Below are 26,338 nucleotides of genomic sequence, written 5' to 3'. Positions count from 1 at the left end.
AGCTGCCTAAATGGAAAACGAGAATTTATAATTCCAACAATTCATAAGAGCAAACCAAAATATACACAATTTTCCATTTTAATATAAACAAAACAAATAATGGGGTGTTTGTACACAGTGTCAATAAAAATTTATGATTTGACTAAAGTCCTTAGTGTGGTCCCGCAGTATTGATAATTATCACAGTATTTCAAGAGTATTACAAGAGACTAGTAAAATGGCCTTTTCTGTGCCCTGGTGCTATTTTCTTCGGGTCAAGACAAAAAAAAACAAAAAAAAAAAAAAACACACACACGAGTGCAGCAGCAGCAACAATACATTACAATTTACAGAAATCTACACATCCAAATAAAATGCTTTTGGCACCAGACTAGACTATCTGCATTAGAAGTGAACACCTGAAATTCCGCCAGATGGCAGAGGGTGAAGACACAGAACTGATTATTCCAGTTATTCATTTTGTTTATTGAATTGAAAGTGAATACAAATGATTCTCTTCAGTGCTGTGCACCAACATGGAAAATATGCATAAAAACCTGATAAAATAAATCAAAGGATAAATGTCTTCGAATTAAACAAAAAATAGAATTAAAATGCTACACATTCATAAAAAATGGGTGTGATGTAAATAATTAGTAGAAGGTGAAAATAAATATGGGTTTACCAACGGTATGGTATAATGCATATTGCAAAGAAATTTAAGCTTCTTATCATAGTCTGCAATAGTAACAAAAATCCAGAAGATTTAAGAACGCAATCCGTTTTAAACATTTAATATCAGTCCATAGCAAATAGTCATCACATACCAAAAGCTCTAAGTGTTAACTAGTTCCACCACAACTCCATAAACATCTTGACAATTTAGAAATCTTGAGAACAATAAAGTTTGTTTCTTGATCTCTGCAGCTTGGTTCGTAAGAATGCACATGCTTTTGTGGATCTTGTTTTTTGTATTTCAAAACATTTCAAGCAGCCAATAACATTTTCCAAGGCTGTGCCTATAAAACACTAAACATTCAAATCTAGCATATTTATTCTGACAACAGGAAGAGAACGTTAACTGAAGAGACTTGGGGTTGTGGCAAGGGCTGTAAAATGGGGCTACATTAAATGCAATGTTTATAAAAATATACTGGGGTTAACCAAAAATTCAAGGTCACAGTGGGCACTTCACGTACACGCGACTGGTGCATAAAGCAGTTGGTACCAATGTTTCCTGAAATATCGCACATTGGAAAACTCAAATCCCTCTCTAGAGGATCGGGTACCTGAGGCCACGTGCCTAGCAGAGTTTTATCAGCAAAAACACAAACGGGGAGTAGTATTTTTGGCAAGTTGAGGTGCAAAGTCCACCCTTGTTTTAAAAGTGTCAAAGTGCTAGTGATTTTTGCAACCAATTTGTTTTCACCAATTTGACTGTAGAACATGGCCAAGTGGCAGCATGAACCTCTAACCAACATTAAAGGGATTACGGATAACGTTTTGGCTTTGAACTAATGAGTTGCTTCCAAGAGAAGCCAGATCAGATTCTTTCCAGAGCTGTACTTTTACTGGAAAGCAAGGACAAAAAAAAATTAGTAGGGACAATCGTTTTGCTTGTGCGCGTCTTTCCATATGATATATAGCTCCCAGGTAGCACAGAGCAGAGGAGGCAGTTTTTATTCAGATACAAAAAGCTAGCTAGAAATGGATAATCGTTCTTACTTTTAAGCCTAAATTTGAATTATAATATAACTAACCACACTGCCTATCTACCGTACAAATCTGTGCTGGAGTCACACTCTAATAGATTGCGCATTGTTGTCTGTTACTCTAGTTTTCACCGAAGTGGCAACTTAGATGTGTGCTTGCGTACAGGTTCTCAGTGTGTCTACGTGTGCATACTACACTGAAGCGTGGTGTGTAATCAGGGAAGATTGGCGCGATTTAAAAACATACGAGATCGCTTCCTGTTGAGAAGAGGCAGATATGTGAGACGCGTCCCCCAAGTCGGCAAGATGCTGAAGCGACTGGGGCTAAATCTTTGTCGGATAATGATTCAATTTATGAAGCACAAAGTTCTCCTCACCACATCGAAACCATTTACAGTGCAGCACTTCATGCCACTGTGTCCATTTATAATACTTACCTCAGCTGGGTGGGAGTGTTCATGTAAGAGGCAGTGCACACATAGGTAACCACAAGGTACGTTCTGCTTGACCAATAATACACAAGACATGTCACTCCTCTTCCAAATGCAGCAATCAAGGAGGACAAAGGTCTGGTTTCGGAATGCGTATTCAAGTATTTTGCGTTTCATTGTACAGTAAAAGACAACAAAGAAGATTATCAACTACAGGCAAATTGACCAATTTTTGTAATAGCCATCCAAATCCCAAAATAGACATCCAAAAAGATTGATTAACTATTCATATACAACATGTTGGCTGGTGCATTATGGATACTTGTTAGGCTGTTGCCCAGTTTACTGCGAAGTTGTATATCGAACCTGCTGTAAATTCAGTGCAAGAATAGCAGCGTGACTTGGCTTTGTGTATTGCTGCTAGGATTTATTATTAGTCGGTAACAGTCCTCTACTTGTAGAGTGCATATACTCTTGTTTAGGATCCCAAAAGCATTTAAACTAAACTATATCATAATTGGTCCTTATTGAGAAGAACGGAGGGCTGAGTTGGCCTGGCTGAGGGTTGAATATGAAAGCACATTGTGCAACAGCTGGTGAACCAGACAACCAAGCTCTTTCTCCAGAACAAAGCAGTCGATGCTCCAATCTAAAAATTAAAATAAACTACCATTGTTGGGTCTCAAAATACCAGACTGCAGTTAAAATGCTACATAAACCTTCTAAATTGCATAGTTTTGAAAACTCACATGTATCCATTGCCAGATTGTTAACGTGTTTGTCCATACCATTTCAGCAAAAATGTTTAGGCTGTAAATGAGGTGGGGAAAGACTTAGAAAGAGTATTAGTCAAGGTCAGTTCCCAGTCCAGGCTCAGTTTCAACAAAGCTTCGACCAGCGCACAAGGACCTATTGCTGAGAAGAACACAGGCATATTTAACCTACTCCAGACTTCAAACATAGTTCCCCAAACAAAAAGCAGAAAAGGAGTTCAACTACTGGTCTGCAACTTCTACTTTTTGCAAAAGAGCATTTAGCCTACTAAACAACCATCTGACTGAATAAGCCAAAAGAATATTTTGTAAAGTTCGTTTTAGCTATGTTAAGGCAAGAGCTGATGAGGTACTGGATACCTCAATTGGAAAGAGTCAAAGGGCAGATTAAATAACTGTCGGGTAAATGGAGTATACCACAATTAAATAAAACCGCATAAAACTACAGACTATGCAGATAAAATGCCCGCTTGACCATGCCCTTTACTGAAAAGTATAGCACTTTATATGCTAAAAATGTGAAGTTTTTCATGAAACGGATACCTTAAAAACAAGTGCAGCTGTAAAGAAAGAAAACTAGATTATCCCTGCTCAGGTCAAAAAAGTTTCTTTGAAACAAAAACAAGGAGGACTGCCCTCCCCTCCTTAAACAGCTGGGTTCCCTGCGCATACATTATATTTGCTGGTGTCTGGTCATTGGTCGCTACAGCTAGCACGCGCATACAGAGCATAACTAAGTAGCAAGTGACGCCACCATTTAAGTCTTCCCAAGTAGGCTTTGCATCGCCCGCAAAAGGGTAGTGGCTTCTCATTTTTTTAAAAAATAACTCAAAGCAAGCTGAAATCTTCTCATCATAGATTAGCTCCATTTTTTATTTTAAAACTGCACCAGTCCAGAACGTGTTCTGCAAGAAAGGAAAATCCTCTTATAGTTCGACCCACAATTTTACTGTACGCCTATTAATATGCATTATGCATACTGAACGGTTTGCAATTGAACGTGCTTTTCGGTAACCAATTATAATTTATGATAAAGATATTTCCCCCGGGCCACGAAAAAAAATACTAGGCAGCCTGCATCCTTCGGCCTCTGTTTTCAAAATGCCATGAATACTATTCCTGGAAAGACATTGCTTACCACTGCATGACTGAATTCTGGATGACACCGGACTGAATTCCAAAGGTATACAAATGAAGTCACTTTAATCCTATAAATACTTAATTTATTTAAAAAAAACTGTACTGTTGACCCTTTAGCGAGGGTTAAACAGCTTGTGAAAAGTACAAAACAATTTTTATTTCTGCTGTCAAATATGATGTTGAGAGTGCTTTCGACAAAGTTCACTGTTTTTATGATCTGTGTTTGTAAGTCTGCGAAATGAGCAAGGCTAGAATCCATGAACCAAGCTGAAAGACCTCAAGCTAAATAAGGCAGAGCGTTTTGGAGAAACGAGAGGGAAGTACTGTCCTATCGCGTGTATACCCCTCTGACTAGAGCACTCTATTCAAGCCTTCTAAACTGTTAAATAAAATTTTCCAAACAAGCATTTCAACGTCATTACACAGAAGAGCAACAAGAATGGTAGCCTGCCACACAAAAGGCAGAAGGGAAAAAATATATATATATATATACGGAGTTCGATGGATAGCCTGAATGTAGTACAGTTCTTCACAACCGATGGGGTATAATTCAACACGGTGTCCAACAACGGTCTAACGACGTGCTTCATCTCAGCTGGGCATTATGAAGCAAGGTGGCAAATGCTTGGACCACATAGGGCTTCAGAAATGGTTTTCGTGTTTGTTTTTTTTATTTCATGACGAGCATGTCTTGTCCAGCTAACAATCATGTTTGTTTCACCAAATCCCAAGCCATTTAAAATACGACTAATTTTAAGTTAAACAGATGTCGTCTGCTTCATCAGGTTCACCATCAACTATCCATGCTACTGCATTCCTCTGTTAGTGAAAAAGAGAAAAAAGAAAAGGTAAGTAAAATTCACAGCAAAAACACGGTCTAGCACCACATACATATATAATGTTTTCCTTATTTCCTACAATAGTAGAATACATTCCTTCATGTTGTATTACATAGTTGGAGGCCAATCACACTATCCTAAGTAGAAGCCATATCTAGAGGGTAAAAACCATGACTAGTTAATGTTCATAACAAAACGGACAAGATTGTGATAAAACGGTCACACGTGCTGCCATGATTATGTACTACAGCTAACACAAAATCTGTCAAGGTGTTACTCAAGGTGTAACTGCTACTTCTGATCCGCTAGGCGTTGATGCCTCAGCTTGACTGTCCTGGTATCCAATGATCCTACCAGGCGGATCAACATCAGGAATATGCTGTGGTAGTCCAGCCATTTCTAGAGGCGGAAAGCCTCCTGGCATAGTGTCCGTGACCTCAGCTCACCCGGTTTGTTGCAGTACCGCATGGCAGTGGTGGTATCCATGAGCACCTCCCCTGCCAAGCCTCTCCTTGATGGATGGAAAGGTTTTGAACACCAAATGGATCGCTCTCAGCGCCACAAGGTTTATATAGAGTCAAGACTCTGCCAGAGTCTCTCCCAGATGACCATCCCAACTCACAAACAATGCATCAGTCACCACTCTTAGCTCTGGGTGGGAAAACAGAGCGGTGTCCACTGACTCAATCAGGATCCTGTAACCACCACTGGAGAACTTTCACAATCTCCTCTGACATCTGAATGTGGTTGGAGAGGTCCCTTCAATGTTGGGCCCACTAAAACTTTAGATCCCACTGCAGAGCCTGCATATGCCAACTGTGGTTCTTGACCAGCAGGATGCAAGAGGTCATCAGCCCCAGCAGCCTCAGAGTCTACTTCACTGAAATACAGGACCAAGGACGAAACATCGGAATCATAGCCTAAATGTTCTCTTTTATGGAAGAAAGGCATGAAACCGAAACATGTCCAGAATGGCACTAATGAAGGGGAGCCTTAAGACACATTAGGTGTGTCAGTGGCTAGTTGATACTGAACCCCATGGAGGATAGGAGGTGCACCATAGTCTGGAGGTGACTTGCGATTGCCTGGGGTGAGCCCTGCCTTCATCAGCAGGTCGTCAAGGTAGGAAAAGACTGGAACCCTTGGCATCTTAAGGTGTAATGCCACCACTGCCATTACTTTAGTGAACACCTGAGGTGCACGGATGAGACCAAAGGGGAGCACAGCAAACTAAAAATACTGATCCCACCATGATCCGCAGGTAGTGCCTATGGACCTGCATGATAGGTATGAAGAAATAAACGTGCTGCAGATCAAATGCCACCAGGATCTAAAAAAGTCTGAAGGCCTCCATATTTCTTTGGTACCAGAAACAGCATGAATAACCACATCATACTTCTGGAGTGGGCACATTCTAGATAGCTCCTTTGGCCAAAAGGGCTTACACTTCATGAAACAAAATGGAAAGTAGGTTCTTTGTCAGTAAGTGGGTGGACATTGGAAGGTGCAGCAGTGTAGAAAGGGAAGTTAGCGTGTAGCCCTTCCCCAGGATTTTCAGGATGATGGATCTCACCCATGTGTGGCAGCGAAAGACGACACTGGTGCCCATGGCTTTCCAGATGGAATCTGAGGTGTGGTGAGTTACGGGTCGGAGATGGTAAGGGACACCTGGAAGGATTTGAGCCACTAAGTTCGAAAGGCCATGAGAATAGCACCTCAGCAGGCAGCTGCAATTCACTGATCTGAGCACCAAGCTGGTGCATGAGAAAATCCGCTTTCCAAACATCTCCACCCTTTTGACTCCAACAGGGGTGGGGGTCGTCATTGAGAATGTGCTGGGATTTGTCTTGTTTGCGGAAGCCTGCACTACCAAGCTCTCAGGTGAAGCCTGCTGAGATTAAAATGCAGGGCCACCAGTGCAGGGCGGTTGCTTCATGCAGTTTGCCAGTTGACTTGGAGGAGGAGGGACAGAACAACATTTTACCCGAGCCCCAACCAAGTATCTGTAAAGGCCTTGTTTAATGCTAAGAGGGGCTCAGTAGATGTCTGCCCTGGCTGAAAAACCTATGTTAGTACATTGGTCTTGACCACCAAGGCGGGGAGTTAAAGGTCAATGTTAAAATTTGGGTTTCTGGTTGGCAGAGGTATGCTCTCTATTCAGTAAGAAACCACAATCCTAGTCAGGGTAAGTCTGTAACACACCCTAAATTAACCTTTGCTCACCCTCTGGTAGCTTGGCACAGAGTGGTACGGCTTAACTTAAGAGGCACCTTGTAAAGCATTTGTGCAACACTTCAAACAGTAAAACATTGAAAACACCACACAAAAAGATACCCCACCTAATCAGGAAAATAGAGCTTAATTTAATAAACAAAACAAGACCAAAATGACAATTCAATAAGTATAACTGGAGTTATAGATTTTTAAAGAATAAACTGGAATGCAGTGCTTAAAAGCATAAAGCGCCAACTGGGACTATCTGGTCATGCAAGCAGGGGTCAAATCCAAAAGTTCAGGCCAACCATGATGGAGCACGGGTCTGATACAGGGACCAGATTCGGACCACTGAAACAGTACCTTGGTTCGCGGTTGTGTCGAAGTGGAGAACAAGATGCGAGGAGCAAGGGAGGCAATGCGTCAGCTCCAAGCCATGTAAAGTCAAGGATGAGTTGAGAATGGAGGCGATGAGCTGCATCGTCGTCAATGCAATATTCGCGATCCTTGCAGTAGCAGCAGCAATGTGTTGGCAGTGATGTGGTGTCCTAGATTGTTGCAGCAGCGGTGATGCGTGGACGTCAATGGAGACGTGCCAGCTCCGACGACGCAACTGTATCGATGAGGGAATTTTGGCAGTTGCAGCACTTTACACCCAACCTCCAAGGGCCCGGCACTGGACTTGGCAGGGCAAGAGTCCAGGTGCTGTTGCAGGTGAGCTGGAAGTCTTTTGTGTCCCGAGACTTCAGAAAACAGGAGACAAGCCAGCAAGCCTTTGGATTCACTTGGGTCCTGACCTGGAGAGATGCAGATCCAGTCCTCCTCACCACCAGGCAAGGAAGGCAGCAGGTCAGATCAGCAGAGAAGGAGTCCAGCAGGTTCATAGTCCTTTTAGAAGCACAGCAGCCCTTCGTGGCAAAGTATCCACAGGTCCAGAAGTGTACTGAGTTGGTGTTGTCTGAGGTCAAATACCTATACCCAGGGGGAAACGTCAAAGAGTCCTTTGAAGTGCACAGATTCCCTGCCCTTCCTGCCTGGCTCCAGACTCACTTCAGGGGGTATGCAACCCATCGTGTGGGAACAAAACACAGCCCTGTTGTGCGTCTTAGCATCTCCTTTCCATCCTGCCCAAGATGGCGCATTAGACTGTGGATGGTTCATCAGTCACACCTAAGCTCCCTTTGTGTGTGGCTGTGTGGAAGGCATGCACAAGCCCAGCTGTCACCCACCGCAGACGTGAACACAGACATAGGAGGAAGACACCAAATGGCTAAAGTAAGAAAACGCCAACTTTCTAAAAGTGGCATTTTCAGAATTAGAATTTAAAATCCAACTTCACCATAAGTTGTGATTCCAGAGACACCAAACTTGGGGGGCCCCATCTCTTCCCAACTGGACACCACTAATAAAATATAATAAGGCACTCCCAATGTTATCATATGGGAAAAAAAGCCCTTGCTTTAGTGAGAAACTTAAGAGTTGTTCACTACTAGGACATGTAAAACTTAATACATATTGTAATTTTAACTACACTGCACCCTGAGCTGTCTAGGGCCTACTTTAGGGGTGACTCAGTTAAATAAAAAGATTTGTGCCTGGCAAGAGAGTTAACATGCCAGGTCAAAATGCCAGTTTAAAACTTCACACACAGGTTCTGCAATGGCAGGCCTGAGACACATTGAAAGGCTACTTAAGTGTGTTGCGCAATCAGTGCTGCAGGCCCACTAGTAGCAGTTGATTGATAAGCCTCGAGCACAAGTAGTGCACTTTACTAGGGATGTAAGAGTAAATTAAATATGCCTATTGTGGATAAGCCAATGTTCCCATGTTTTAAGCAGATGGCACATGCACTTTAGCACTGGTTAGCAACGGCAAAGTACCCACAGTCCTAAAGCCGGCAAAAACAGAAGGTCTGAAGGCTAAAAGTCAGGGAAAACGGCAGCAAGGATGCCAGGTATAAGAGACAAGGACTTTGGTTGCCCTATGTATAACCATGGCATATGAAGCACTCTCCTCAGTAAAAAAGGCCAGAGGATGAGAGGAGACTGGACTTGGGGGGGGGGGGGGGGGAGGATCTGAAGGCTACAAGCCTCCTGCAGGTCAGCATACTAACTCTCCTCATGATAATGTTGGCCAATCTCGTCACCTGCATCGTAATGGTTATCCGAATCTGTGCCAAACAGGGAATGTAGGCTGTGCTGTTGTCATTGTGAAAGCAGATCAAGTGGAGGAAAGGGTGCCCTAAAAGCAGCTGGGCACGAATTTGAATGAGGATGAACTGGCGCAGGCTCAATGTTGAGGACAACCGGAAGCTCTTCTTCAGGCATTAATGGAGTCTGTATCTGAGTTGATGCACCAGGAAGCAGCGCGGATGGTGATGCCAGAGGTGGAGTTGGGAAAAGAACACGAATCAAGCCTGTTATGGGCTCGGATTGTCGAGCTCACACTGGGGGAAAACCTGCCAGCAGTAAACTAGGTAGATAACCTTTCAGCTCTGTGGATCCAGCAGTGTGCAAGAGGGAGCCGGCGAGGATTTGAAGAGCTCTTTATGCAAAAAAAATCCATTGTAGATGGTTATTTTTTCTTTCAACTTTTTGATTCCAGAGAAGCCAACAAAAAGTTGATTGTCCAAAACTATATTCTGTGGTCTGATCAATGTATAAGTTGAAGGCTCTCTTAGGCTCAAGATAATGAAGCTGGTTCTTTTATATGGAAGGATGATGCAGTGTGTAGAAAGAGAGCAAGGTGATAGATTGTCCTCTGTGGAAGGGTGTGACTAGCTTTGGTAATACAGCCACCTTTCTTTGAAGGATCACTTTCTCCAGGAAAAAAAAAAAGAGACTATGGTTGCCGGATGGAAAATGCCTGGAGTTCACTCACTCTCGAGACACACGGGCGATAACGATGAGGAACAGTTTTTATGGTTAGCAAATACAGAGGACCGCTTTGGATTTGATGAAAAGGAGTGCATATCAAACATATGAGAGCCAAATTAAAGTCCCACTGTTCCACCACAAAAGGTGTTGGCGGGAACATGCAGTTCAGCCCTGTAAAAAACATATCACAGGTGATTTAAAAAAAAAGAAAAAAAAAAAAAAGAAAAAAAAAAAAAAAGGCTGATCAGGCAACTGTAGGAAGGCAGGAAAGGCTGAAAGACGACCTCTAACTGTCACCACAGCAAGGCTTTGCTAAGCAAAGCGACAGAGCAATGACTGTCAGACAACTTTGCCTGAAAAGGCTTAATGTTATTGAAGGTACACCAACCCACAAATTTCTACCAGAATTCTACATACACAGTTTTCGTGAAAGAACACCTGACTGCTAGGATGACAAACTACTTTGGGAGGACGACTGAAAGCCATCAACCGTTGTTCAATCTCCATGCATGGGGATGTAGATTGTGCAGACTCTGGTGCAAGACCTGGTCCTGCTGTTGTGACAGTAGGTCTTCCAGAAGGGAAGTCGAGTTGGAGAACATATGATCATGTCAAGAATGTTTGGGTACAAGCGGAGCAGTAGGATGACTGGAGTCTAGTTGTTATCTTTTTCAATACTCTGAGCAGGAGAGGTAGGGCGGGAAGGCCTATGACTCCTGAGCTCCAATCTAGGTGGAAATCATCCGAGTTGGAACTTCCTCAGAACTTGAATGTTCAAAATTGTGGAGAACTAACAACATTTTGGACGTTACACGTTCTCTGCTACGGCAAGCAGATCACGCCAGGGTTCTACCCACTGCTGGAAGAAGCCCTGTACTACTTAGGTGTGCAACTGCCATTTCTGATCTGCTGGCAACATCGGCTTGAGCAGTAGCAGCAATATTTAGATTCCAAGCAGGAACCAGTGGGGTTCTGGATGGAATAATACGTTTTAGTCATCCCATGAAGGCTTAATTAACTGGAACTCTAACGAGAGAGGTATGTTGTATAGTTTGTAAATATGCGGATATAGCAGTACGATGAATTTTAATAGATGGGAAAGCTAAATTTGCCTTTTGCAAATGAAGTAGGTAGGATACGATATCTTGTATAGATGTTGTAAGTGGGTCAATATTTTTAGATTGACAGTAATAAACAAAATGTTTCCACTTGTTAGCATAACGTTGTCCAGTTGTAGGCTTGCGTGCTTGTTTGAGCACTTCCATACATTCCAAAGAAAGTTGCAAATATACAAATTCTATGACTTCTGGAGCCAAATCGCTAAGTTGAGAGCACTGGGATTGGGATGTCTGATTGGACCTTTGTTTTGTTTTAACAAATCGGGTTTGTTTGGAGGTTTGCAGTGAGGTACTACAGACAGATCTAGGAGTGTTGTGTACCAATGCTGTCGTGCCCAGGTGGGGGCTAGCAATATCATGGTGAGAGAAGTTTGGCACAGTTTGTTGACTAGAAATGGAATTAGTGGCAGAGGGGGAAAAGTGTAAGCAAATATTGCCCATGGAGAGCGGGTGTGGGTGCCTGGATGCGAAGTTTTGGTATTTTGAGTTTTCGCTTGTTGCGAAGAGGTCTATTTCTGGTGTCCCCCACCTTAGAAAGTACTGGTGCAGTACCAGAGTGTGAATCTCCCATTTGTGTATTTGTTGGTGTGTATGCTAGCTGATTGTGTATTCCTGGGATGTATTCTGCCAGTAAGTAAATACAATTGTGAATCCCCCATTTCTAAATTGTTTGGGCTAGAAGGGACAGTTGAGATGAAGGTGTCCCCTCCCCCCCTTGTTTCTTCAGATAGTACATGGTTGTCATATTGTCTGTTTTTATCAAGACAGTTTTGTGTTTGAAAAGTGGTTGAAATGCTTTTAGGGCAAGGAACACAGCTAACAATTCTAAATGGTTTAGGTGATAAGTTTACTGTTTTGAGTTCCATTTCCCCTGCAAGGTAAAGGTTGTTGAGATGAGCTCCCCAGCCTATCATTGATGCATCTGTTATTGTGGTTTGAGGCACAGGCCCCTGAAATGACTGCCCCTTCATTAAATTGCTATGCATCCACCACTGAAGGGACCTGTGCGTCTGTCGGTCTAACAATAGATCTTGCAATTGACCCTGTGCCTGAAACCATTGTTGTGAGAGTCACTGTTGAAGTGTTCCCATATTTAATCGTGCATGCGGTACTACTGCTATGCAGGATGCCATTATTCCCAATAATTTCATGATAAACCTGACTGTTTAACGTCGATTTGACTGCATTTGTGTTATGAGGTTTTGAAAAGCTTGTATCCTTTGTGTATTTGGATAGGCTAAGGCTTTCTGTGTATTTAGAATTGCACCTAGGTAAGGTTGAACCTGTGCTGGTTGAAGATGAGATTTTTGGTAAGTGACAGTGAACCTGAATGTGTGAAGGGTTTGTATTATGTATTGAGTGTGTTGTTGACATTGTATAATAGTGCTTGATTTTATTAAACAATCGTCTAGATAAGGAAAGGCATGTATATGTTGTCTTCTTAGGTAAGCTGCTACTACTGCTAGACATTTTGTGAATACTCTTGGTGCTGTTATGCCGAATGGTGGAACTTTGAAATGGTAATGCTTTCCCACTATCACAAACCTTAGGTATTTTCAGTGAGCTGGATTGTATGGGTGTAGGAAGTTGGCTCTGTATGTGCTATTTCAAAGTAAGGAATAGCATGCACAGAGTCCAAGGGTTCCCCTTAGAGGTAAAATAGTGGTAAAAATAGATAATACTAATGCTCTATTTTGTGGTAGTGTGGTCGAGCAGTAGGCTTATCCAAGGAGTAGTGTTAAGCATTTGTTGTACATACACATAGACAATAAATGAGGTACACACACTCAGAGACAAATCCAGCCAATAGGTTTTTGTATAGAAAAATATCTTTTCTTAGTTTATTTTAAGAACCACAGGTTCAAATTCTACATGTAATATCTCATTCGAAAGGTATTGCAGGTAAGTACTTTAGGAACTTCAAATCATCAAAATTGCATGTATACTTTTCAAGTTATTCACAAATAGCTGTTTTAAAAGTGGACACTTAGTGCAATTTTCACAGTTCCTAGGGGAGGTAAGTATTTGTTAGGTTAACCAGGTAAGTAAGACACTTACAGGGCTTAGTTCTTGGTCCAAGGTAGCCCACCGTTGGGGGTTCAGAGCAACCCCAAAGTCACCACACCAGCAGCTCAGGGCCGGTCAGGTGCAGAGTTCAACGTGGTGCCCAAAACACATAGGCTAGAATGGAGAGAAGGGGGTGCCCCGGTTCCGGTCTGCTTGCAGGTAAGTACCCGCGTCTTCGGAGGGTAGACCAGGGGGGTTTTGTAGGGCACCGGGGGGGACACAAGTCCACACAGAAATTTCACCCTCAGCAGCGCGGGGGCGGCCGGGTGCAGTGTAGGAACAGGCGTCGGGTTCTCAATGTTAGTCTATGAGAGATCTCGGGATCTCTTCAGCGCTGCAGGCAGGCAAGGGGGGGGTTCCTCGGGGAAACCTCCACTTGGGTAAGGGAGAGGGACTCCTGGGGGTCACTTCTCCAGTGAAAGTCCGGTCCTTCAGGTCCTGGGGGCTGCGGGTGCAGGGTCTCTCCCAGGTGTCGGGACTTTAGGTTCAAAGAGTCGCGGTCAGGGGAAGCCTCGGGATTCCCTCTGCAGGCGGCGCTGTGGGGGCTCAGGAGGGACAGGTTTTTGTACTCACAGTCTTAGAGTAGTCCTGGGGTCCCTCCTGAGGTGTTGGATCGCCACCAGCCGAGTCGGGGTCGCCGGGTGCAGTGTTGCAAGTCTCACGCTTCTTGCGGGGAGCTTGCAGGGTTCTTTGGAGCTGCTGGAAACAAAGTTGCAGCTTTTCTTGGAGCAGGTCCGCTGTCCTCGGGAGTTTCTTGTCTTTTCGAAGCAGGGGCAGTCCTCAGAGGATGTCGAGGTCGCTGGTCCCTTTGGAAGGCGTCGCTGGAGCAGGATCTTTGGAAGGCAGGAGACAGGCCGGTGAGTTTCTGGAGCCAAGGCAGTTGTCGTCTTCTGGTCTTCCGCTGCAGGGGTTTTCAGCTAGGCAGTCCTTCTTCTTGTAGTTGCAGGAATCTAATTTTCTAGGGTTCAGGGTAGCCCTTAAATACTAAATTTAAGGGCGTGTTTAGGTCTGGGGGGTTAGTAGCCAATGGCTACTAGCCCTGAGGGTGGGTACACCCTCTTTGTGCCTCCTCCCAAGGGGAGGGGGTCACAATCCTAACCCTATTGGGGGAATCCTCCATCTGCAAGATGGAGGATTTCTAAAAGTTAGAGTCACTTCAGCTCAGGACACCTTAGGGGCTGTCCTGACTGGCCAGTGACTCCTCCTTGTTTTTCTCATTATTTTCTCCGGTCTTGCCGCCAAAAGTGGGGCCTGGCCGGAGGGGGCGGGCAACTCCACTAGCTGGAGTGTCCTGCTGGGTTGGCACAAAGGAGGTGAGCCTTTGAGGCTCACCGCCAGGTGTGACAATTCCTGCCTGGGGGAGGTGTTAGCATCTCCACCCAGTGCAGGCTTTGTTACTGGCCTCAGAGTGACAAAGGCACTCTCCCCATGGGGCCAGCAACATGTCTCGGTTTGTGGCAGGCTGCTAAAACTAGTCAGCCTACACAGATAGTCGGTTAAGTTTCAGGGGGCACCTCTAAGGTGCCCTCTGGGGTGTATTTTACAATAAAATGTACACTGGCATCAGTGTGCATTTATTGTGCTGAGAAGTTTGATACCAAACTTCCCAGTTTTCAGTGTAGCCATTATGGTGCTGTGGAGTTCGTGTTTGACAAACTCCCAGACCATATACTCTTATGGCTACCCTGCACTTACAATGTCTAAGGTTTTGTTTAGACACTGTAGGGGTACCATGCTCATGCACTGGTACCCTCACCTATGGTATAGTGCACCCTGCCTTAGGGCTGTAAGGCCTGCTAGAGGGGTGTCTTACCTATACTGCATAGGCAGTGAGAGGCTGGCATGGCACCCTGAGGGGAGTGCCATGTCGACTTACTCGTTTTGTTCTCACTAGCACACACAAGCTGGCAAGCAGTGTGTCTGTGCTGAGTGAGAGGTCTCCAGGGTGGCATAAGACATGCTGCAGCCCTTAGAGACCTTCCTTGGCATCAGGGCCCTTGGTACTAGAAGTACCAGTTACAAGGGACTTATCTGGATGCCAGGGTCTGCCAATTGTGGATACAAAAGTACAGGTTAGGGAAAGAACACTGGTGCTGGGGCCTGGTTAGCAGGCCTCAGCACACTTTCAATTGTAAACATAGCATCAGCAAAGGCAAAAAGTCAGGGGGCAACCATGCCAAGGAGGCATTTCCTTACACAACCCCCCCCAAACGAAAGAGGATGAGACTAACCTTTCCCAAGAGAGTCTTCATTTTCTAAGTGGAAGAACCTGGAAAGGCCATCTGCATTGGCATGGGCAGTCCCAGGTCTGTGTTCCACTATAAAGTCCATTCCCTGTAGGGAGATGGACCACCTCAACAGTTTAGGATTTTCACCTTTCATTTGCATCAGCCATTTGAGAGGTCTGTGGTCAGTTTGAACTAGGAAGTGAGTCCCAAAGAGGTATGGTCTCAGCTTCTTCAGGGACCAAACCACAGCAAAGGCCTCCCTCTCAATGGCACTCCAACGCTGCTCCCTGGGGAGTAACCTCCTGCTAATGAAAGCAACAGGCTGGTCAAGGCCATCATCATTTGTTTGGGACAAAACTGCCCCTATCCCATGTTCAGAGGCATCAGTCTGCACAATGAACTGCTTAGAATAATCTGGAGCTTTGAGAACTGGTGCTGAGCACATTGCCTGTTTCAGGGTGTCAAAGGCCTGTTGGCATTCCACAGTCCAGTTTACTTTCTTGGGCATTTTCTTGGAGGTGAGTTCAGTGAGGGCTGTCACAATGGATCCATATCCCTTCACAAACCTCCTGTAATACCCAGTCAAGCCAAGGAATGCCCTGACTTGAGTCTGGGTTTTTGGAGCTACCCAGTCCAGAATAGTCTGGATCTTGGGTTGGAGTGGCTGAACTTGGCCTCCACCTACAAGGTGTCCCAAGTAAACCACAGTTCCCTGCCCTATCTGGCATTTGGATGCCTTGATAGAGAGGCCTGCAGGGCCTTCAAAACCTTCTTCAGGTGGACCAGGTGATCCTGCCAGGTGGAGCTAAAGACAGCAATATCATCAAGATAAGCTGTGCTGAAGGACTCCAAGCCAGCAAGGACTTGATTCACCAACCTTTGGAAGGTGGCAGGGGCATTCTTTAAACCAAAGGGCATAACAGTAAACTGATAATGCCCATCAGGTGTGGAGAATGCTGTCTTTTCTTTTGCTCCAGGTGCCATTTTTATTTGCCAGTACCCTGCTGTCAAGTCAAAGGTACTTAGAAATTTGGCAGCACCTAATTTATCAATGAGCTCATCAGCTCTTGGAATTGGATGGGCATCTGTCTTGGTGACAGAATTGAGCCCTCTGTAGTCCACACAAAACCTCATCTCTTTCTTTCCATCTTTGGTGTGAGGTTTGGGGACTAAGACCACTGGGCTAGCCCAGGGGCTGTCAGAGCGCTCAATTACTCCCAATTCCAGCATCTTGTGGACTTCCACCTTGATGCTTTCTTTAACATGGTCAGATTGTCTAAAGATTTTGTTCTTGACAGGTCTGCTGTCTCCTGTGTCCACATCATGGGTACACAGGTGTGTCTGACCAGGGGTTAAGGAGAAGAGTTCAGGAAACTGTTGTAGGACTCTCCTACAATCAGCTTGCTGTTGGCCAGAGAGGGTGTCTGAGTAGATCACTCCATCTACTGTGCCATCTTTTGGGTCTGATGACAGAAGATCAGGGAGAGGTTCACTCTCTGCCTCCTGATCCTCATCTGTTACCATCAACAGATTGACATCAGCCCTGTCGTGGAAGAGCTTAAGGCGGTTTACATGGATCACCCTCTTGGGGCTCCTGCTTGTGCCCAGGTCCACCAAGTAGGTGACCTGACTCTTCCTCTCTAGTACTGGGTAAGGGCCACTCCATTTGTCCTGGAGTGCCCTGGGAGCCACAGGCTCCAGAACCCAGACTTTCTGCCCTGGTTGGAACTCAACCAGTGCAGCCTTTTGGTCATACCAAAACTTCTGGAGCTGTTGGCTGGCCTCAAGGTTTTTGGTTGCCTTTTCCATGTACTCTGCCATTCTAGAGCGAAGGCCAAGTACATAGTCCACTATGTCCTGTTTAGGCTCATGGAGAGGTCTCTCCCAGCCTTCTTTAACAAGGGCAAGTGGTCCCCTTACAGGATGACCAAACAGAAGTTCAAAGGGTGAGAATCCTACTCCCTTCTGTGGCACCTCTCTGTAAGCGAAAAGCAGACATGGCAAGAGGACATCCCATCTCCTTTTGAGCTTTTCTGGGAGCCCCATGATCATGCCTTTTAATGTCTTGTTGAATCTCTCAACCAAGCCATTAGTTTGTGGATGGTATGGTGTAGTGAATTTATAAGTCACTCCACACTCATTCCACATGTGCTTTAGGTATGCTGACATGAAGTTGGTACCTCTGTCAGACACCACCTCCTTAGGGAAACCCACTCTGGTAAAGATACCAATGAGGGCCTTGGCTACTGCAGGGGCAGTAGTCGACCTAAGGGGAATAGCTTCAGGATACCTGGTAGCATGATCCACTACTACCAGGATATACATATTTCCTGAGGCTGTGGGAGGTTCCAGTGGACCAACTATGTCCACACCCACTCTTTCAAAGGGAACCCCCACCACTGGAAGTGGAATGAGGGGGGCCTTTGGATGCCCACCTGTCTTACCACTGGCTTGACAGGTGGGGCAGGAGAGGCAAAACTCCTTAACCATGTTGGACATATTGGGCCAGTAGAAGTGGTTGACTAACCTCTCCCACGTCTTGGTTTGTCCCAAATGTCCAGCAAGGGGAATGTCATGGGCCAATGTTAGGATGAACTTCCTGAACAGTTGAGGCACTACCACTCTCCTAGTGGCACCAGGTTTGGGGTCTCTGGCCTCAGTGTACAGGAGTCCATCTTCCCAATAGACCCTATGCGTTCCATTTTTCTTGCCTTTGGACTCTTCAGCAGCTTGCTGCCTAAGGCCTTCAAGAGAGGGACAGGTTTCTTGTCCCTTACACAGCTCCTCCCTTGAGGGTCCCCCTGGGCCTAAGAGCTCAACCTGATAAGGTTCAAGCTCCAAAGGCTCAGTTCCCTCAGAGGGCAGAACTTCTTCCTGAGAAGAGAGGTTCCCTTTCTTTTGCTGTGTTGCAGTTGGTTTCCCAACTGACTTTCCTGTTCTCTTGGTAGGCTGGGCCATTCTTCCAGACTCCAGCTCTACTTGTTCACCCTGTGCCTTGCATTGTGCTCTTGTTTTCACACACACCAGTTCAGGGATACCCAGCATGGCTGCATGGGTTTTTAGTTCTACCTCAGCCCATGCTGAGGACTCCAGGTCATTTCCAAGCAGACAGTCCACTGGGATATTTGAGGAGACCACCACCTGTTTCAGGCCATTGACCCCTCCCCATTCTAAAGTAACCATTGCCATGGGATGTACTTTTTTCTGATTGTCAGCGTTGGTGACTGTGTAAGTTTTTCCAGTCAGGTATTGGCCAGGGGAAACCAGTTTCTCTGTCACCATGGTGACACTGGCAACTGTATCCCTCAGGCCCTCTATTCTAGTCCCATTAATTAAGAGTTGCTGTCTGTATTTTTGCATGTTAGGCGGCCAGACAGCTAGTGTGGCTAAATCCACCCCACCCTCAGAAACTAGAGTAGCTTCAGTGTGGACCCTGATTTGCTCTGGGCACACTGTTGATCCCACTTGGAGACTAGCCATACCAGTGTTACCTGGATGGGAGTTTGGAGTGGAACCTTTCTTGGGACAGGCCTTGTCTCCAGTTTGGTGTCCATGCTGTTTACAGCTATGACACCAGGCCTTTTTGGGATCAAAGTTTTTACCCTTGTACCCATTGTTTTGTGAAGAGGCTCTGGGCCCACCCTCCTGTGCAGGTTTTTGGGGGCCTGTAGAAGACTCTTTACTATTTTTAGTTTTGGTTGTCTCATCACCCTTCCCCTGGGGAGTCTTTGTGAGCCCTTTCTTTTGGTCACCCCCTGTTGAAGTCTTGGACACCCTTGTCTTGACCCAATGGTCCGCCTTCTTTCCCAATTCTTGGGGAGAAATTGGTCCTAGGTCTACCAGATGCTGATGCAGTTTATCATTGAAACAATTACTTAACAGGTGTTCTTTCACAAATAAATTGTACAGCCCATCATAATTACTTACACCACTGCCTTGAATCCAACCATCTAGTGTTTTCACTGAGTAGTCTACAAAGTCAACCCAGGTCTGGCTCGAGGATTTTTGAGCCCCCCTGAATCTAATCCTATACTCCTCAGTGGAGAATCCAAAGCCCTCAATCAGGGTACCCTTCATGAGGTCATAAGATTCTGCATCTTGTCCAGAGAGTGTGAGGAGTCTATCCCTACACTTTCCTGTGAACATTTCCCAAAGGAGAGCACCCCAGTGAGATCTGTTCACTTTTCTGGTTACACAAGCCCTCTCAAAAGCTGTGAACCATTTGGTGATGTCATCACCATCTTCATATTTAGTTACAATCCCTTTAGGGATTTTCAACATGTCAGGAGAATCTCTGACCCTATTTATGTTGCTGCCACCATTGATGGGTCCTAGGCCCATCTCTTGTCTTTCCCTCTCTATGGCTAGGATCTGTCTTTCCAAAGCCAATCTTTTGGCCATCCTGGCTAACTGGATGTCCTCTTCACTGGGGTTATCCTCAGTGATTTCAGAGGTGTTGGTCTCTCCTGTGAGGGAACCAGCATCTCTGACTATTATTTTTGGAGTCAGGGTTTGAGGGACCCTGTTCTCCCTAGATAGGACTGGTAGGGGGGAATTGTCCTCCAAGTCACTATCCTCTTCCTCTGAGTTGCCACCCTCAGAGGGGTTGGCCTTTTCAAACTCTGCCAAAAGCTCCTGGAGCTGTATTTTGGTAGGTTTGGGGCCCATTGTTATTTTCTTTATTTTACAGAGTGACCTTAGCTCCCTCATCTTAAGATGGAGGTAAGGTGTGGTGTCGAGTTCCACCACAGTCACATCTGTGCTAGACATTTTGCTTCTAAAAGTTGGAATACTTTTTGAGAATCTACAACTGGTTCTAGAATCTAATTCAAACTTTTACAAACTTTTAAACTCTAAAAGAAATGCTAAACAGGATCTAACACAAGGCCCTAGCAGGTCTTTTAAGAATTTAGAAAACTTTTCAAATTGCAAAAATCAATTTCTAATGACAATTTTGGAATTTGTCGTGTGATCAGGTATTGGCTGAGTAGTCCAGCAAATGCAAAGTCTTGTACCCCACCGCTGATCCACCAATGTAGGAAGTTGGCTCTGTATGTGCTATTTCAAAGTAAGGAATAGCATGCACAGAGTCCAAGGGTTCCCCTTAGAGGTAAAATAGTGGTAAAAATAGATAATACTAATGCTCTATTTTGTGGTAGTGTGGTCGAGCAGTAGGCTTATCCAAGGAGTAGTGTTAAGCATTTGTTGTACATACACATAGACAATAAATGAGGTACACACACTCAGAGACAAATCCAGCCAATAGGTTTTTGTATAGAAAAATATCTTTTCTTAGTTTATTTTAAGAACCACAGGTTCAAATTCTACATGTAATATCTCATTCGAAAGGTATTGCAGGTAAGTACTTTAGGAACTTCAAATCATCAAAATTGCATGTATACTTTTCAAGTTATTCACAAATAGCTGTTTTAAAAGTGGACACTTAGTGCAATTTTCACAGTTCCTAGGGGAGGTAAGTATTTGTTAGGTTAACCAGGTAAGTAAGACACTTACAGGGCTTAGTTCTTGGTCCAAGGTAGCCCACCGTTGGGGGTTCAGAGCAACCCCAAAGTCACCACACCAGCAGCTCAGGGCCGGTCAGGTGCAGAGTTCAACGTGGTGCCCAAAACACATAGGCTAGAATGGAGAGAAGGGGGTGCCCCGGTTCCGGTCTGCTTGCAGGTAAGTACCCGCGTCTTCGGAGGGTAGACCAGGGGGGTTTTGTAGGGCACCGGGGGGGACACAAGTCCACACAGAAATTTCACCCTCAGCAGCGCGGGGGCGGCCGGGTGCAGTGTAGGAACAGGCGTCGGGTTCGCAATGTTAGTCTATGAGAGATCTCGGGATCTCTTCAGCGCTGCAGGCAGGCAAGGGGGGGGTTCCTCGGGGAAACCTCCACTTGGGTAAGGGAGAGGGACTCCTGGGGGTCACTTCTCCAGTGAAAGTCCGGTCCTTCAGGTCCTGGGGGCTGCGGGTGCAGGGTCTCTCCCAGGTGTCGGGACTTTAGGTTCAAAGAGTCGCGGTCAGGGGAAGCCTCGGGATTCCCTCTGCAGGCGGCGCTGTGGGGGCTCAGGGGGGACAGGTTTTTGTACTCACAGTCTTAGAGTAGTCCTGGGGTCCCTCCTGAGGTGTTGGATCGCCACCAGCCGAGTCGGGGTCGCCGGGTGCAGTGTTGCAAGTCTCACGCTTCTTGCGGGGAGCTTGCAGGGTTCTTTGGAGCTGCTGGAAACAAAGTTGCAGCTTTTCTTGGAGCAGGTCCGCTGTCCTCGGGAGTTTCTTGTCTTTTCGAAGCAGGGGCAGTCCTCAGAGGATGTCGAGGTCGCTGGTCCCTTTGGAAGGCGTCGCTGGAGCAGGATCTTTGGAAGGCAGGAGACAGGCCGGTGAGTTTCTGGAGCCAAGGCAGTTGTCGTCTTCTGGTCTTCCGCTGCAGGGGTTTTCAGCTAGGCAGTCCTTCTTCTTGTAGTTGCAGGAATCTAATTTTCTAGGGTTCAGGGTAGCCCTTAAATACTAAATTTAAGGGCGTGTTTAGGTCTGGGGGGTTAGTAGCCAATGGCTACTAGCCCTGAGGGTGGGTACACCCTCTTTGTGCCTCCTCCCAAGGGGAGGGGGTCACAATCCTAACCCTATTGGGGGAATCCTCCATCTGCAAGATGGAGGATTTCTAAAAGTTAGAGTCACTTCAGCTCAGGACACCTTAGGGGCTGTCCTGACTGGCCAGTGACTCCTCCTTGTTTTTCTCATTATTTTCTCCGGTCTTGCCGCCAAAAGTGGGGCCTGGCCGGAGGGGGCGGGCAACTCCACTAGCTGGAGTGTCCTGCTGGGTTGGCACAAAGGAGGTGAGCCTTTGAGGCTCACCGCCAGGTGTGACAATTCCTGCCTGGGGGAGGTGTTAGCATCTCCACCCAGTGCAGGCTTTGTTACTGGCCTCAGAGTGACAAAGGCACTCTCCCCATGGGGCCAGCAACATGTCTCGGTTTGTGGCAGGCTGCTAAAACTAGTCAGCCTACACAGATAGTCGGTTAAGTTTCAGGGGGCACCTCTAAGGTGCCCTCTGGGGTGTATTTTACAATAAAATGTACACTGGCATCAGTGTGCATTTATTGTGCTGAGAAGTTTGATACCAAACTTCCCAGTTTTCAGTGTAGCCATTATGGTGCTGTGGAGTTCGTGTTTGACAAACTCCCAGACCATATACTCTTATGGCTACCCTGCACTTACAATGTCTAAGGTTTTGTTTAGACACTGTAGGGGTACCATGCTCATGCACTGGTACCCTCACCTATGGTATAGTGCACCCTGCCTTAGGGCTGTAAGGCCTGCTAGAGGGGTGTCTTACCTATACTGCATAGGCAGTGAGAGGCTGGCATGGCACCCTGAGGGGAGTGCCATGTCGACTTACTCGTTTTGTTCTCACTAGCACACACAAGCTGGCAAGCAGTGTGTCTGTGCTGAGTGAGAGGTCTCCAGGGTGGCATAAGACATGCTGCAGCCCTTAGAGACCTTCCTTGGCATCAGGGCCCTTGGTACTAGAAGTACCAGTTACAAGGGACTTATCTGGATGCCAGGGTCTGCCAATTGTGGATACAAAAGTACAGGTTAGGGAAAGAACACTGGTGCTGGGGCCTGGTTAGCAGGCCTCAGCACACTTTCAATTGTAAACATAGCATCAGCAAAGGCAAAAAGTCAGGGGGCAACCATGCCAAGGAGGCATTTCCTTACAATGGGGATATGAAAATACGCATCCTTAAGATCTAATGCAGCCATGTAATCTTGTTTTTGTAGTGGTGGAATGACCTCCTGCAGAGTTACCATGTGAAAGTGTTCTGACAGGATATACAGATTTAGTGGTCTGAGGTGTAGAATGGGTCTGAGAGTGCCATCCTTTTTGGGAATGAGGAACTATAATGAGTATACCCCTGTTCCGTGTTGAGAGATTTTGGAACTAATTCTACTGCCTCTTTTAGTAGTAGCGATTGTACCTCTTGCTACAACAGGACGTTGTGTTCTGGAGACAGCTTGTGATAACGAGGAGGAATGGTTGGAGGGGTAGAAATTCTAGGCAATAACCATTGCGGATAATTTAAAGTACCCATTGGTCTGTGGTGATATTTTGCCATTGGGGGTCCCCACAGGAGATGGGTGGGGCTGTGGTATGCTTAAGAAGTCACTGTTTTGTTGGAGTGGTAACACTTTTTGAGGCCTGGAATTTTCCTCTGGCTTTGAAGTGTTGGCCTCTATAAGAGCCTCTAAATCCTCCTCGCTGGTATTGTTGTTGGCCTTGTTTAGGCTGGGAGGTAGAAGCATCTGTAGATAGGGGCTTGAATCCTCCTCTAAATTGTTGTTTACAAAAGGAGCCTCTATAAGGTGTTGTGTATAGGGCTCCCGTTGCTTTTGCAGTGTCTGAATCTTTCCTGAGTTTCTCGGTTGTGGTGTCAACCTCAGGACCAAACGGGTGTTTTTTGTCGAATGGCATATTTAGTACTGCTTGTTGTATTTCTGGTTTGAACCCAGAAGATCCTAACCATGCATTTCTACGTATGGTTATAGCAGTATTTATGCTCCTAGCTGCTGTATCTGCAGCATCAAGAGCAGACCTTATTTAGTTGTTGCTTATTGCCTGAACTTCAACAATTTGTTGAGCCCTTCTTTGATGTTCTTTTGGCAGGTGTTGTAATAGTTCCTGCATCTCGTCGCAGTGTGCCCTATGGTATCTTGCTAGCAAGGCTTGTGAATTGGCAATGTGCCATTGGTTATTTGCCTGTGTAGCTACCCTCTTGCCAGCAGCATCAAACTTCCTGCTTTGTCAGGGGGAGGGGTATCCCCTGACGATTGGCTATTGGCCCTTTTTCTGGCAGCACTGACAACAGAGCCTGGTGGTACCTGATGCATGATGTAAGCTGGATCTGTAGGTGCAGGCTTGTATTTTTTAATCTATACGTGGTGTTAAAATCCTAGCCTTAACAGGTTCTTTAAATATTTCATCTGCATGTCTGATCATGCCAGGCAACATTGGATGGCACTGGTAATGCTATGACCCTTCAAATCTACCACGCAGTAACAATGAAAAGTCTGAGAAAGGTACTGAGGACGCAGACAAAGTATCCTCAGTGGAGACAGATGCCCTAGTTGGAAAAAGGTTTGCCAAGTTGTGTTGCGTTATTTACAAAAGAAAGGCCAAAGAAAGAAATCCAAGATGGCCGACAAGAAACCAGAAGAGTAAGTTGTTGTTCTAGTGTTGCATTCACTTAGTTGCTAGGCGACGCGCAAGCCGCTTGAGAGCTTCGCACTTCAATTGCGATTTGACAGGAGCCAGATGTGCAGAGAGCGCATCTCCTGAGGTAAACATTTTGTGAGGTAAAACAAGACTCCTCATTCACTTTTACAGATAACAAGTTATCGGTAGATATTAATAGTTCACAGAGAAAAGGCATTAACTGATTCAGAAAGTCTTTGAGTGTATTAAAAAATCTTTAGTTGAAAAGGACATTCAAGAAACATTTAAAGAACATTTAAATATTTAAATGACAAACTGCTAATCTAATCACAGCTATATATACAAACAAATGTAAGAAGACTTCATTTGGAAGTTCAACACGCATTGTTTATATCCAGCACGAAAGCTACTTGTGTGACAACAATAATTCAAAGACAGTTCAGAGGATTCATTAACTCGACTAAGCAACAACAAAATGACAATTAACTTAGATAGATAGAGATATATATATATATATATATATATATATATACATACACACACACACACACACACACACACACACACACATATCTATATCTATATATATGTATGGATAGCGACACAACAGAGTAGTAAAAACTTATTAAGGAAAACGTATTCAGAACTGAAAATCTTATCATAAGAGTCAAGCATCAGGCAACTCTGTGTTACATAAGAAAATAACTTACTTACCTATAACTATAGTTCTCCAATATTGGAATCGATCATTCCCCGTCGTCGAGATGGGAGTCCCCGGTACCTAAAAAAAAAAAGACAATGTCCCAAAGACTTAACATCTATAACAAAGAAATTCTCTCCATTTTAGCAACCCATCCAAGTCTTTATGTAAAAAGGACCAAACTTGGACCTCAGCCAATCAGGGAGTACCATCCTTTAGAACCCTCCTGAGAGAAGCTCCAGCACCTCAGATTTTCTAAGCACTAGTGCACCAATCGACGATAAAATATATGATATGCGAAGGTGAGCTTCCCCCGGGAGGCGGGTGGGTCGCATGTGAATCTATGAAAGATTACAATACTGGAGAACTATTGTTACAGGTAAGTAACTTATTTTCTTACTCCAGTATTGGAACTTTCATAGATTCACATGCTTGAATCAGACTAAAGAGCAGTATCAAAAGCACATTGTATTAAACATACATTCACAAACCCCTCAGAGATTGTAGAGCTGATCTTAATAGTATGAAAACATTATGTTTTGTACATATAAACTCCTAAATTTGGATAGAAACTCGTATCTTATGGTATAAGGAAAACATGTAAATATAGCAAAGCAAATTCAAAAACATGCAATGTGCGAAGAAGAAAAAAAAATGGATGAAGGGAGACAATGTGAGCACACTGTTACTGGAACAGATGTTGCAGGACTGCCTGACCAACCGCTGCTTCTCCCTTAGGAATGGCATCCAGGCAAGTGTCTCGTAAAGGTGTGAGTTGTCTTCCAGGTGGCGGCTCTGCAAATGTCCTGCAGGGGTACACCTGCAAACAGTGCCATGGACACAGAGACAGTCCTCGTCGAATGCGCCCTCACTGAGGATTGTAAAGGTTTTCCAGCTGCTTGGTGGCAAAAGTTTATAGCTGCTACTATCCATCTGTTCGTTTAAAAAGGGCCTGCCCTTTCCTAGGAGCTCTGTATGCGACAAATAATTGAGTAGACTTTCTAAAACTCTTTGTTCTCTCCAAGTAAAACCTAAGGTTCCTTATGA

The 26,338-nt window shown here is 45.1% G+C and overlaps 1 protein-coding gene across 3 annotated transcripts in view; it reads right to left on the bottom strand.

The window, feature by feature from the left end:
* Positions 1 to 757: 757 nt before the first annotated feature.
* The window catches only part of WDR26 (WD repeat domain 26), a 569,671-nt gene continuing 544,090 nt past the window's right edge, over positions 758 to 26,338 (bottom strand). For all 3 annotated transcript variants that reach the window (XM_069233823.1, XM_069233822.1, XM_069233824.1), the window contains one exon: positions 758 to 4,854. In XM_069233823.1, the coding sequence (XP_069089924.1) occupies positions 4,829 to 4,854 (26 nt within the window). In that variant the 3' untranslated portion in view covers positions 758 to 4,828. The remainder of the gene's footprint in view (positions 4,855 to 26,338) is intronic.

The sequence above is a fragment of the Pleurodeles waltl genome, chromosome 5 (genome assembly GCF_031143425.1).
Source record: "Pleurodeles waltl isolate 20211129_DDA chromosome 5, aPleWal1.hap1.20221129, whole genome shotgun sequence".
Lineage (NCBI taxonomy): Eukaryota > Metazoa > Chordata > Amphibia > Caudata > Salamandridae > Pleurodeles > Pleurodeles waltl.
This window is presented reverse-complemented; position numbering and strand designations above follow the sequence as displayed.